The following is a 13,669-nucleotide window of genomic DNA, read 5'->3' as shown; positions in this document are numbered from 1 at the left end:
CTCTTCCGGATGGCTACCCACATGCTGTCCTTGTACACACACAGGTTGTGGAGTTGCTAACTCCTTGAATGTACAATCCAGGAACTTCTCAATCTCCCTAACACTCTGTAGTAACTCCACCTGCACTTTGAACTCAAAAATCCTAAACTTTACCACAGTAGATGAAGGCATTTTCCTATGCCAATGGTGGCCAAGAAACGTAAAGTATCTTGAAATTGCCACATAGCGTGGTCTCATTTGACTGTGATCTAAGAAACGTTGTTTTCTTCTCAGTTCATCCTTTTTGACAGACTATACTAACTTCACTTGATTGAACTACCCCAACATTGTTTCCAATCTCAGCTTCAGTTTAAGCTACAGTATATTTAAAGCTGCAATACTAAATAACTCCAATTTTTAGTGCATCAATTTACCAAAATAATTGTTATCTGCAAATTACACAATTTTCAACTTTTTCTTAAGATCAAATAAATTGCATTCTAAAAATCTGAAAAGTAATTGATAAATAATTAAATATTTATTGGGATAAAAATAGCGTATGATTTTAAACATGGTACTTTCTCAGCCTCGGACAGAGAAGCACAAGTCCCAGTAACAAGTAATACCTCAAATCTGTTCATGTGGGTGATGCTGTCATGGTCTGGCAAACTCACCTGCACCTCACAAGCATTGAATATCAGCTCTCAAACACATCCTCGTGTCCTTTTCTAGACCAGGGCCCCAACACCACACATCAGGTCAATGTTTCCCAGATAGTCACAGACCTCATTCATAGGAAGATCTTCCCTCCACAGCTTCAAGTACCCCAGTCCCTCATTGCCCCCATCTGCTTCCTGTTCAAGATCCGCAAGCAGGACTCTCTAGCAAACCCATTGTACCAGCCTGTTCTAGTCCATGAACTTAGTTCTTCCTACCATGGCTCCATTCTTTCGCAACTGGTCTAGTCCCTTTCCCACTTAGATCTATGGTTCTGATATCATAGAATGTTATACAGCACAGAAACAGGCCCTTCAGCTCATCATATCCATGGCAACTGATGTACCTATCTACATACCAATTCCATTTACAAGCATTGGGTCCTTAGCCTTCTATTGCCTGGAAGTTAAAGTACTTGTCTAGATGCTTCATAAATGTTATGAGAGTCTCTGCCTCCACTATGTCTTCAGACGTCACATTCCAGACTCTAACTACCCTCTGTGTGGAAAAAGCTTGCCCTCAGATTTCCTCTATATCTCTTACCTCTCACTTTAAACTTATGCCCTCTTGTCTTAGGCACCTCCACCGGGAAAAGAATCAGAATCAGATTTATTATCACTGACATATGTCATGAAAACCTGTTGTTTTGTGGCAGCAGTACAGTGCAACACATAAAAATTACAAAAATAAATAAATAGTGCAAAGAGGAATAATGAGGGTGTGTTTATGGACTGTTCAGAAATCTGATGGCAGAAGGGAAGAAGCTGTTTCTGAGACGTTGAGTATGGGTCTTCAGGCTCCTGTACCTCCTCCCAGATGGTAGTAACGCTAAGAGGGCATGTCCTGGATGGTGTGGGTCCTTAATGTTGGATGCTGCCTTCTTGAGGCGCCACCTCTTGAAGATGTCCTCGATGGCGGGGAGGGTTGTGCCCGTGATGGAGCTGACCTGAGTCTATCACCCTCCGCAGCCTCTTGTGATCCTGCGCATTGGAGCCTCCATACCAGCAGATGATGCAACCAGTCAGAATGCTCTCCACTGTAGATCAGGAGAAATCTGCAAGAGTCTTTGGTGACATACCAAATCTCCTCAAACTCCTAATGAAGTAGGGCCACTGGTGTGCCTTCTTCACGATTGCATCAATGTGTTGGGCCCTATATAGATCCTCTGAGATGTGACACCCAGGAACCTGAAGCTGCTCACCCTTTCCACCGCTGACCCGCAATGAATACTGGTGTGTACTTTCTTGACCGCCCCTTCTGAAGTCCACAATCAATCACTTGGTCTTGCTGACGTTGAGTGTGAGGTTGTTGTTTGCAACACTACTCAACCAGCGATCTTATTCCTGTACACCTCCTCGTCGCCATCTGAGATTCTGCCAACAACAGTGCTGTCATCACCAAATTTATAGATGGTGTTTGAGCTGTGCCTAGCCACACAGTCATGAGTGTAGAGAGAGTAGAGCAGTGGGCTAAACACATATCCTTGTTGATTGTCAGCAAGGAGGAAATGTTATTACTGATCCGCACTGACTGTGGTGTCCTGATAAGGAAGTTGAGGATCCAGTACAGAGGCCCAAGTTTTGAAGCTTGTTGATTAGTACTGAGTGGATGATGGTGTAAAACGCCAAGCTGTAATCGATAAACAGCAGCCTGATGGATGACATAGGGAAGATTCTGCCTCTCTCTCTCTCTCTCTCTCATAATCCTGTATACTTTTATTAGATCATCCTCAGCCTCCAACTGTAGGAAGGATTCGATGGCACTGGAAAGGGTGCAGATGAAATTCACCAGAATGTTGCTGGGATGGAGTGTTTCAGTATGAAGAGAGACTGGAGAGGCTAGGTCGGTTTTCCCTGGAGAGGAGGAGGTTAAGGAGGACATAATTAAAGTATACAAAATAATGATTGAACAGAGCAAGGACAGAGCAAGGACAGTTTTCCTGGTCCTCACTTTCCACCCCACCAGCCTCTGCATTCACAGATCTTCCTTTGCAATTTCTGCCAGTTCCAACAAGATTCCACAAACACATATTCTCTTCTATCCTCTTTCAGCATTTCAAAGGGATCATTCCCTTTGTCACTTCTAGTCTTCTCATCCATCTCCACCAATCACTCCCTGACCCAAGGTATTTTCCCATACAACCACAGCAGATGCAAGACCTATCCTTTCACCTCTTCCCTACTCACCATCCAGGGACCCAGTCTGTTGGAAAAAGTCTGTCTGAAGTAGTGATTCACTTGCACTTCTGTCATTCTAGTATACTCTGTTTGGTGTTCACAATGTGATCTTCTCTTGATTGGAGAAACTAAATGCAGATTGGGTGACCACTTTGCAGAGTACCTTTGTTCAGTCCACCCATGTGACCCTGAGCTTCCTGTAACTGCTATTTTACTTATTAATTTATTTATTAATCTCTATTCCACTCCTACTCTAACCTTTCTGTCTGTGATCTCCTGCATTGTTATAATGAGGCCCAATGCTAGCTTGGGGCACAGCATCTCGGCTTCTGACGTGGCACTTTGCAGCCTTCGGGACTCAATATCGAATCTGCCAACTTCCAATAACTTTACCTACCTATTTCAGAACTGGCCATTTCTGCTGCCATTGACTCATTTCAGTGTTATTGGCTCAGTATTTTTCTTTTCCATCAGCACACTCTGCCCTGCTATTTGCAACACATCACGTCTTTGTTACCCTCTAACTGCCCCTGTAAAAACCCATCCCCTCAGCAATCCTGGCCTCAGCTTAACACAGATATCCATTTTGTTTTTCCTTCCCTCCTCCACCTTTGGTGCAATTTAAAACTAACTTTCCTTTCTCCTTCCAAGTACAAGCAGTCCCCAGGTTACATGAGGGTTCCATTCCAAAGAACCTTCTGTCAGCAGATTTTTCCATAAGTCAGAAACGTCCATTTTCTATAGCTACGCATTTCGTATTGCTCTACGTACACTTGCCACAATTCTTTCATTTCAGTGAATAATCACCCTAATACAACCCCTAAATTAATTAATGGAATATATGCTGCATCTAGTCATTAATGAATATCATTTTATTATTATTACTACTAGCTTGAAAATGCTTTAAAAATATATGGGAAAATTTGCCTGAAGTTGGATTTCTGTAAATCAGGTTGTTTGTAACCCAGGAGACCCTGTACTAATAGAGGATCTTCAGCTTGAAAGGTTAACTTTATTTCTCTTTCCAACATATTCTGCTTGGTCTGCTAAGTGCTTCTAGCATTCATTGTTTTTGTTTAATATCTCAAACTTGTTTATTGATAAAGAGTCATTGTGACTGTGCTCAACCCAACATCTTTGCTGCAGAGTTACGGGGCAGCAAATTAGTGCAATCCTGGTTTCCACATGTCGTTACTTGGCGATGGCAATATATGGCCATTACTTTTCTATATAAATCACAAACCTAGTATTTGCTGACCTATTTATGACAGCTTCAGTTTTGACCTCATTGAGCATAGGTAGAGAACTCTCATTCTAACTGATCTTAGCACCACAGCAACAGACTGCTGACTATATTTACATCAAGGTATCTCATATTTGCTTTCTACAATAATCAATTCATTTTGCAGAATTTTAAAGAGCAAACATTTTGTACTGTCCACCATGTATAAAACTAAAATAAGAAGTTGCTTTGGAGAGTAATTACCCCCCCTCTGGAAAGGTCCACATTATAAAACTTGTGTAATTCACCGAGAATTCCACTGTTGCTTGCACCTCGGTCATCTTTTTATTTTAGGAAGGTCCAAAACACTTAGGACAGCACCATGATTATCTGTAAGAGTGTAACAATTTTGGTTACCAATAAAAAAAAACACAATAATTCTGGAATCAGGAATATAATTCAACAATAGAATTTACCTTGGTTTAGTCACTTTTGATAGTATCATGAATATTGCCAACAATTTTTTTCTTTCTGATGCTTCATGGTTGCTGTTATAACTACATTTCAAAATGCTGGAACAAGATAAACATGATAATGGTTAAATTTATATAATACTTTTCAATTAATGCATTGATGAAGTCAGAAGTGAAAGCCAGTCCATAATTTTTTTTATATATAAATATAAAAAATGAATGAAAGTGCTCAAACAACAGATTGTTAAAGAAGTTCCTGTTCTATTCCCATTTGTTTGCTGTAAGATGCACTGAAGTTATTGTATTATCAACTGTTATTGTACTCAACTCTGGAAAAAAATAATTTCAGAGTCCAATATGCAAGTTCAGTTAGAATGCATAAAAGAATATGGTGGCAAAAATGTAATGCTTTGTATTTTTGAATGAGCGGAATTAAATTCACATTAATTTCAGATTTCCAGCATCTGCAGTATTTTGCCTCTAATATGGTTTTAGGTATCAGCAACAAACTAATTAGACTTGGAAAGATGTTATTGATAAAAATGTATTTCACTGTGTGTTTCGATGTACATGTGACTAGTAAAAGATATCTGATCTGATCTTAATCTACAAGGAAATCAAGGGCTATCGAGAGAGAGTGGGAAAATAATGTTGAGGCCAAGGTTGGAACAGCATGATAAAACATGTGTATCAACTATCAAACTTCAATCACAAGTATCATATTTGCGTTTTAAGTCCACAGCAAATATGAAAGGCTACAATTCAGACATGAAAACAATATCAAGCAAATTAAAGACAAATAAACCTGAAATGTATGTATTTTGATTGCATAAAATCAAATGTGGTTGAGCACCGTAATGAAAATAACACAGTTAAGTACAACAATGTGCAAGGAAGGAAGAAATAAGGAAAACATAAATGAAAAACTGCAATATGCACACATAAATTAACAAGTGCAAGAAACAATGTGTGCGATCAAGATGGGATATATAGTGTTTGAGCAAGTGTTTGCAAGACACTGAACAAGTTAAAGCATGGCAAACTAACAGAGTCAGCTATGAAAACAGTTGTTTGTTCCAAGAAAGAATAAAACAAGATCAAGACAAAATTTTGCAAAGAAAGAATTTCATAAGAACGTAAGAAACAGCAGGCCAATAAGCCAGTTCAGTCTACTATGTCATTCAATGAATCACGCTGTTCCAACCTTGGCCTCAACATTATTTTCCCACTCTCTCTCGATAGCCCTGATATCCTTGTAGATTAAGATCAGATCAGATATCTTTTATTAGTCACAGATACATTGAAACACACAGTGAAATGCATTTTTTGCATAGAGTGTTCTGGGGGCAGCCTGCAAGTGTCGCCACGCTTCTACGGTGCCAACATACCATGCCCACAACTTCCCTACCCATACATCTTTGGAATGTGGGAGGAAACCAGAGGATTAAGTCATAAAATCTTACAGTATGGAAACAGCCCTTTTGATCCACCAGAGAGTATGTATTTAAGGTGAGAGGGGCTAGGATCAGAACAGATGTCAGGGGCACGTTTTTTTACTCAGAGAGTGGTGGATGCCTGGAATGCGTTGCCTGATAGGGTGGTGGAGGCAAATTCATTGGGGGCTTTTAAGAGGGGCTTGGATGGGCACAAGAATGAGAGGAAAATGGAGGGATATGGGATTTCTGCAGGTAGAAGGGATTAGCTATATTGGCACAACATTGTAGGCCGAAGGGCCTGTTCTGTGCTGTACTGTTCTATGTTCTATGTCCATGCTGACCAGTGGGCACCCAGCTATGTTAATCCCATCTTCCACCACTTGGCTGTAATGTGTGTTGCCTTCTATGCCTAGCTAATTTAACCGCTCATCTAGACACTACAACAAAAGCAGTCAGTGTCTCTGCTCACACCGCTCTCTCTGACAGTGCATTCCAGGTACACACCACAGTCTGGCAAAGAAAGGTTCCCCTCAGATCCCCATAAATCTCTTAACCCTTACCCTAAATCTCTGTCATCTGCTTCTATTCATCTCTGATAAGGGGATATATGATTTATATATGCCCCACACAATTTGATACACCTCAATCATGTCCCATTTTAACTTCCCCTGCTCCAAGGAAAACAGACCTAGCCTCTCCAGTCTTTCCTCGTAACTGAAATGCTCCATCCCAGGCAACATCCTGGTGAATTTCCTCTACACCTTTACCAGCACTAACAGATCTTTCCTATACAGTGGTGACCAGAACTCCATGCAGTACTCCAGCTGAGTTTTGACTTCTGCTTTATAAAGTTGGAGCATAACCTCCCTGCTCATGAATTTAATTTTACAACTAATGAATGCCAATGCCAATGCCCAATATTAATTAACCATTTTATCTACTTGCGCTGGACTTTCACGCCAAGGTCCCCCTGTTCTTCAATACTCCCTAGGACCATACCATTCATGGTCTCTGTCCTAGCTTCATTAGTATTTCCAAAATGGATTACTGCAAGGATGGTTGATGGTCAGTACAGACTTGGTGAGCCAAAGGATCTGTTCCCCTGCTGTGTAAGTCTATAATTGTGACACTTAGTTCCACCTGCCGTTGCTCTGCCCAACTTTCCAATTGATCTATATGTTGCTGTACCCTCCTCGCTATCTGTGACACCACTAATTTTTGTGACTTCTGCAAATTTACGAATTGTACCTCCTACGTTCACATCCAAGCCATTAAGGACAAACCGCACATTACAGCGGTTCGGGGAACAGAAATCTGCCCTCATGGAATTCACAAATCACTACCAAAAAACTTGAGATTATAGAATAAAAATTCACTTTTACTGATTTTTGTGTGAAAGAAATAAACACAAAATGCATACTTGTAACTCCACAGCAGTAATCAAATAGACCCCATTGTTTGTAAATATTGCAGCTGCTGGTTTACGGTGTGGGGGAACTTAGGAGAGATACTTTGAAACTGACAAGGCATTCTCTTCTATTGATACCAATTGAGACAAGTCTCACGTTTCAATAACACCATCCCAATCAGCTCCTTTATAAACATTTGGATTTTTCTTATATTCTTGGTATTTATTTTCCACCTACTACATTTCACCACCGCCCCCCCCCCCCCCACAAGGATCTTGCCAAGGGAGGGGGCATATTCTGCAGAATAAATTTCAATATATTAAATTGAAACAATCTCGTTGATTCCCCTGCTGGAGATTACTGCACACGTGGGTTGTCATGTGTGACATTCTTCAACTAGTGGAACAGCTACTTTGTTTTAATATAATGAGATACAACAAAGTGCATACCGAAATAGAAACTTCCCATTTTCTTGGCTGAATTTGCCTCTGAGCTGGGAAAAAATTATTACAAGGTTCCAGTTTCAGAATTCCCTTGCCTATAGACCACACACCCATGAGGTCATTACTGTTGAGAGAGAAACATCCCATAGGAACGCATCTTCAATTATAACATGGGATTTAATGGGAAACTGGGTTTACATTGTGGAAAAAAAATCACAATACAGTCAGTCTTCTATGAAAGCAATTCCACCCCCCCCCCCCCCCCAATCTCCCTGTAACGTGGGGATCCCTGTAATGTATATTACAAACATTAAAGTTGCCAGCACTGGCCTTCGTGGAATACTACTAGTCACAGACTTCTAATCAGTTAAATAACCCTCCACCACAACCCTCTACCCATTACTAAGCCAATTTTGGATCTCCTGGGCTCTAACCCTTTGAACCAGCCTGTTACCTGAGATATTATTAAATGTCTTACTAAAGTCCATGTAGACAACATCTGATCCTATCATGTTTAGTTACCTCCTTAAAAAATTCAATCAAATTTGAGAGACAGAATTTCCCATGAACAAAGCCCCTTTCTGCACTCCCAATTTATTTTTTTAAAGTATCCTCCGACACTCTCTATATGTCACAAGGGACTTTCCCATTTTCAGTTGCCTAAACTTGCCATATGCTTCCTTTTCATTCATCAAACCCTCAATGTCCCATTTAGTCCAGAGTTCCCTAATCTTGCCATCCTTATCTTTAACACTTACGGGAACACATTGGCCCCAAACTCTAGTTTCTCCAATTAAAAACTCCCACTTATTGGATATTATTTTATCCACAAGCAGCTGCTCCCAATCTACTTTCCATAGGTTCTGTCTTACGTTATTGAAATTGGTCTTCCCCAAATTAGGACTAATTTTGCAGATCATCCTCATCCCTCTCCATAACACCTCAAAACTTAAAGAATTATGATCACTATCACAAAAAAATGAGCCCCCACTAACACTTTCAACAATTTGCCTGGCTTCATTTCCCAAGATTAAGTTTAATACAGCCCCTTCTTGGTAGTCTAGCTTCAGACAGATGACAGGAAGAGGGAATGGACCATGGAGCAGAGCTTGTGACTGGGATTAACATAATAGTTTTTGTTCTTCTCAACGTTAGTTGGAGGAAAGTTCGGCTCATCTAATGCTCTAAAAGTAGTCGGACCACTTAGAAACAATGCAATAAAGTGAGGCATTGGTGAACTAAGATGGAAGCCTAAGCCTACACGTGGCACCAAGCATAGTGGTTAAATTATTGGATTAGAATCCAGAGGTCTCAAACATTGATCAGAAGACAACAAATTTGAATCTCAGCAGAAATGTAATTTAAATTCAAGTAATTAAGTAAACCTGGAAAAAAAAACTTGCATCAGTAATGATGACCATGAAATTGTCTGATTGTTGTAAATCTCATTTCTTTTAGCCTATGTATAACTGCTCCACTCACAATTGTGCAAATTTACTAATTGACTCCTTAACATAGAGGTAATCAGAAATAATAAACTGCCAGCAATATCTACATTTATGTTTCTTTAATAATAAAGAGTTTTCAGATAATTTTGCTGAGGAGCAGCATGTGTGCAGGATAAAAGAGGGTGACGCAAGGGCTCAGGATAGATTCTTTGGGTCACCGTAGCTAATGGCACGGGCATAGGAAGAAAAGCCATTGCAGTGAATTTCAAGGCTAGGTCTGCAACAATTAAGAATGGAACTTGACAAGTGCTATCCCAATTACCAAGACAACAGTGGAGAAGAAGATAGTGTGATCACCCATCAGAGGATACAGAAAGATCATGAAAGTCAAGGACAGAGAACCTTCAATCACAGGAACGTCTAGATATTATCAACTTCTTTGATAAGGACTACTTTTGGTAGATAGGTGTGAAAATCTAATAGGAAGTATTCAAGGAGGAGTTCTAGCGAAGATTGACATGAACTTCTGAGTCTTCAATGAGCTTTTGAGATCAGCAGGACAGGGATCAAGGTTTTATTTTAGAGGGAGGGGGGTAATGAGTGCAGATTTGAACAGGAGGGGGACAATATTTGAGTAGAAAGAATCATTAACAATTGTAGCCAAACATGTGGTCAGGCGGAATAGCAGGGTGGTTAGCTGTTTAGTAGGAATCCATTAGAGGGACAAGTTGAACCAACTGTCAGCGTCCTTTCCCCCAACTGAGGCCTTAATTGCACAGTTGGCTCTGTTGGATAAGTCACCTTATTCATACTTTTAACAACAGATTCCTGAAAAAGACACTCAAGTTCCTTCATGGGATATGAAAACCAGGCAAACAGAGGAAAAGATTCAAGGATGTACTCAAGGCATCCTTAAAAAGCGCAACATCCACACTGACTCCTGAACCTCTGGCCCATGATCACTCAAAGCAGAGAGGTGGTGAATTTTGGGTGCCATTGAGAACCTCTAGTCCAGTTATTAGAACACACAGAAGCCCACTGTAAATCTCAAAAGGAACTTGCCACCTTCCAAACTGGAAAGAAAAACTGAGTTAAAGTTGGATAAACTTCAGCAAACTGGCCAGTTCTGATACAGACAAAGCAAGTTACCTGGAATTGTTTAATATGACATTGAGCTTGGAAGGCTGCAACATGCAATCAGAAGATGAGGTTTCTCAAGCTTCCCTAAGATTAACTCAGTTCTTCTCTCTCCACTGATACTGTCTGATCTGCTAAATGCTTCCCACAGCTCTGACCTCCATATCACAGTTTTTCATGTTTGTTTGTTTTCTCTAACTGCTCTCACTGACCTATCAACCACCATCCTGTCACTAATACTTACTTTGTCTATCCAGAGCACCACCCTAACCCACCCTACTTGCAACTTGTTTGTTTTCTTTCTTTTCAGTTCTGATGAAAGGTCTTGGACTTGAAATGTTAACTCGGTTTCTCTTTCCACAGACGCTGCCTGACCCACTGAGTGTTTCCAGCATTCTCAGTTATTATATCAGATTTCTAGATCTGCAGATTTTTGATTTTCAGACTGGGAGAAAGTTAGGCAATTAATTACCAAAGCCAAAGCAAGCAAAATGACAGTTCAATTTTCAAGGTATGACGGGAAATTTGGAATACTAAATAGGTTTGCACCTCGACCTCCCTCATTTACAACAAATATCCAATGAAAAATCCTAATGTGTCTCTGAATCGCATAAAAGTACTAGGGGAATTTCTCCAAAAATAATGTGATTCTGCTGTCAATTTCTATTTAAAGATTCATAGATTGCCCTCAAAAATGTAAACATTTATTATAGGATCAGATGTATTCTAAATTTGAGGAGCTAATGAACCAAATTGATTTTCCAGCACTAAATGAAAGAGTAGTTTTCCAAACCAAAGTCTCCTCAGTCACATACAGATGTTGCCTTTCTATTGAATCCCAAAATAATCCTGAAGTCCCATTCTCCTCACTTCTAGCCATGCAATAACACATAATATCTCCAAAGCAAGGATCTATTATCCATGAATGATCTTTCGATGGAAAGTCAATATCTTGGTGTCAACTTAATTTGCTGATGGCAATATATTTCCCCTTGGGAAGAGAACATTGCTCAGTTTTACAATTCACCAGATCCCTTACACAGTCATCTCCAAGTTCCATCTTGGCTTACCACTTCCACATTCCAGCAGTCAAATACGAAAGAGGAAGTAGTATTTTCAGAAGTGAAAATGAAGCAGAGACAAATTCAAAATTACGTAATGTAAAATTTATAAGATATTACATATTGAATCTACCTAAAAACAAATCAAAGTCAAAAAGAAATCTGATGCTACTCCAAAAAGATGGTGATCAGAGGTTTAGCCAAAAATATGGGTTTGAAAGAGGACATTAAATGGAGAAAAGATAAATGGCAAGGCTTGGGGAAGATGTCCCTAAGAATTCAAAACGGTCAGTTGAATGTATGGCTGCCAAAGATACACAAGAGACCAAGATTCAAAAGGAGCAGAGTTCAAAGGAGAAATACAGTGCTGCAAAAGGTTATCATGACAGAAAGGAGTACAGCAATAGATAGGTCAAAGAAAAAAGATCTTTAAGATTTTGTACAAGGACAAAGATAGACATAGACATAGAAAACCTACAGCACAATTCAGGCCCTTCAGCCCACAAAGCTGTGCTGAATATGTCCCTACCTTAGAAATTACTAGGCTTACCCATAGCCCTCTATTTTTCTAAGCTCCACATACCTATCCAAAAGTCTCTTAAAGGACCCCATCGCATCCGCCTCCACCACCGTTGCCAGCAGCCCATTCCACGCACTCACCACTCTCTGAGTAAAAAACTTACCCCTGACATCTCCCCTGTACCTACTCCCCAGAACCTTAAACCTGTGTCCACTTTTGGCAACCATTTCAGCCCTGGGGAAAAGCCTCTGACTATCCACACGATCAATGCCTCTCATCTTCTTATACACCTCTGTCAGGTCACCACCCCCCCCCCCCATCCTCCATCGCTCCAAGGAGAAAAGGCCGAGTTCACCCAACCTGTTTTCATAAGGCATGCTCCCCAATCCAGGCAGCATGGTCTGGTACAGCAATTCAAATGCACAGGAATGTAAGATGCTGCAGACAGTAGTCGACCTTAAAGATTTTGTACAAGGACAGAGATTTTAAAAATGCAAGGCATGGGGAGATTCAATACAATTCAGTGAAGAAGTGAGGGGAAAGGAAAGCCTGATGTGAAATAAGATACACATTACAGAGTTTTATAAAAATCAAGTGATTGGAAGCAGAGGTTTAGAATGCTGGCAAAAAGAGCTTTTATCAAGTCACAGAAGATGTAAGATGTACCTCACAAGATGATGGCAATTTAGCATAATTGAATTGAAAGATGACAAAATGCTTCCATGTTTGAGCCCCTAATCAAAATCACCCCATATTCTTCTAAAAAAACTCATATCTATCATGCCTTCCCCCTCAACTCCCACCTTTCAGAGCTTCATTACAAAAAAACTTTTCACTATTACCAGACTTCAGCTGTTCACTTTTGTGGAATTCAATCTCCAGTTGGACTCACCCTGCATCACATTGACTTTGCTTCATTTGGTCATCTTGATAATCTTCTACTTCCCTACCAAGCTCATTACTTAATCATTATTGTTTGTTTAGTTTTCCATCATTGATAGGGTTCTTACCAACTATTTCGCCTCTATTCACCCAGATATCACCCTTCTTCTCCATCTCAGATAATTTCACTTTTAGCACATAGAAAACTAATCCACATGGAGTCTCTTTCACCTTGTTATTCATCTCAAGTTTATGATGCTTATTGGTGAAATGGGCTGAAAAATGGCAGATGGAGTTTAATCCAGACAAATGTGAGGTGATGCATTTTGGGAGTACTAATGAGGCTACGACAAACAGCATGATAGGCAAGGTCCTAGGGAGTATTGAGGAACAAAGGAAATTTGGTAGGCAAGTCCAAAGATCCTTGAAGGTGGCAGCGCAGGTAGAAGGTGTATGGGATACTGGCCTTCATTAATCAGGTCATTGGGTACAAGAGCAGAAAGGTTTATGCCCCAACTTTATAAAAATTTGTTCAGATTCAGCTGGAGTACTGTGTGCAGTTCTGGTCACCACACTATAGGAAGGAGGTGATTACACTGGACAGGGTGCAAAAGAGATTCACCAGGATATTGCCTGGGATAGAGCATTTCAATTACTAGGAGAGACTAGGTCTGTTTTTCCTGGACAAGGGGAGGTTAAGAGGAGACATGAATGAGGTATATAAAATTACGAGGGGTAATATAATATTACGAGGTATATAAAATT

General features: G+C 40.2%; 1 protein-coding gene across 1 annotated transcript in view; it reads right to left on the bottom strand.

Annotated features, from left to right (window-relative positions):
* Positions 1–13,669, bottom strand: part of fam135a (family with sequence similarity 135 member A) — a 155,701-nt gene that overhangs the window by 109,468 nt on the left and 32,564 nt on the right. The window contains 2 exon segments of the mRNA XM_052024870.1: positions 4,360–4,485; positions 4,572–4,667. Coding sequence (XP_051880830.1) covers positions 4,360–4,436 — 77 coding nt within the window. The 5' untranslated portion in view covers positions 4,437–4,485; positions 4,572–4,667.

The sequence above is a fragment of the Pristis pectinata genome, chromosome 10, assembly GCF_009764475.1.
Source record: "Pristis pectinata isolate sPriPec2 chromosome 10, sPriPec2.1.pri, whole genome shotgun sequence".
In the NCBI taxonomy this organism is placed as follows: domain Eukaryota; kingdom Metazoa; phylum Chordata; class Chondrichthyes; order Rhinopristiformes; family Pristidae; genus Pristis; species Pristis pectinata.
The sequence above is the reverse complement of the archived record's forward strand: the minus strand, read 5'-3'. Positions and strand labels throughout refer to the sequence as shown.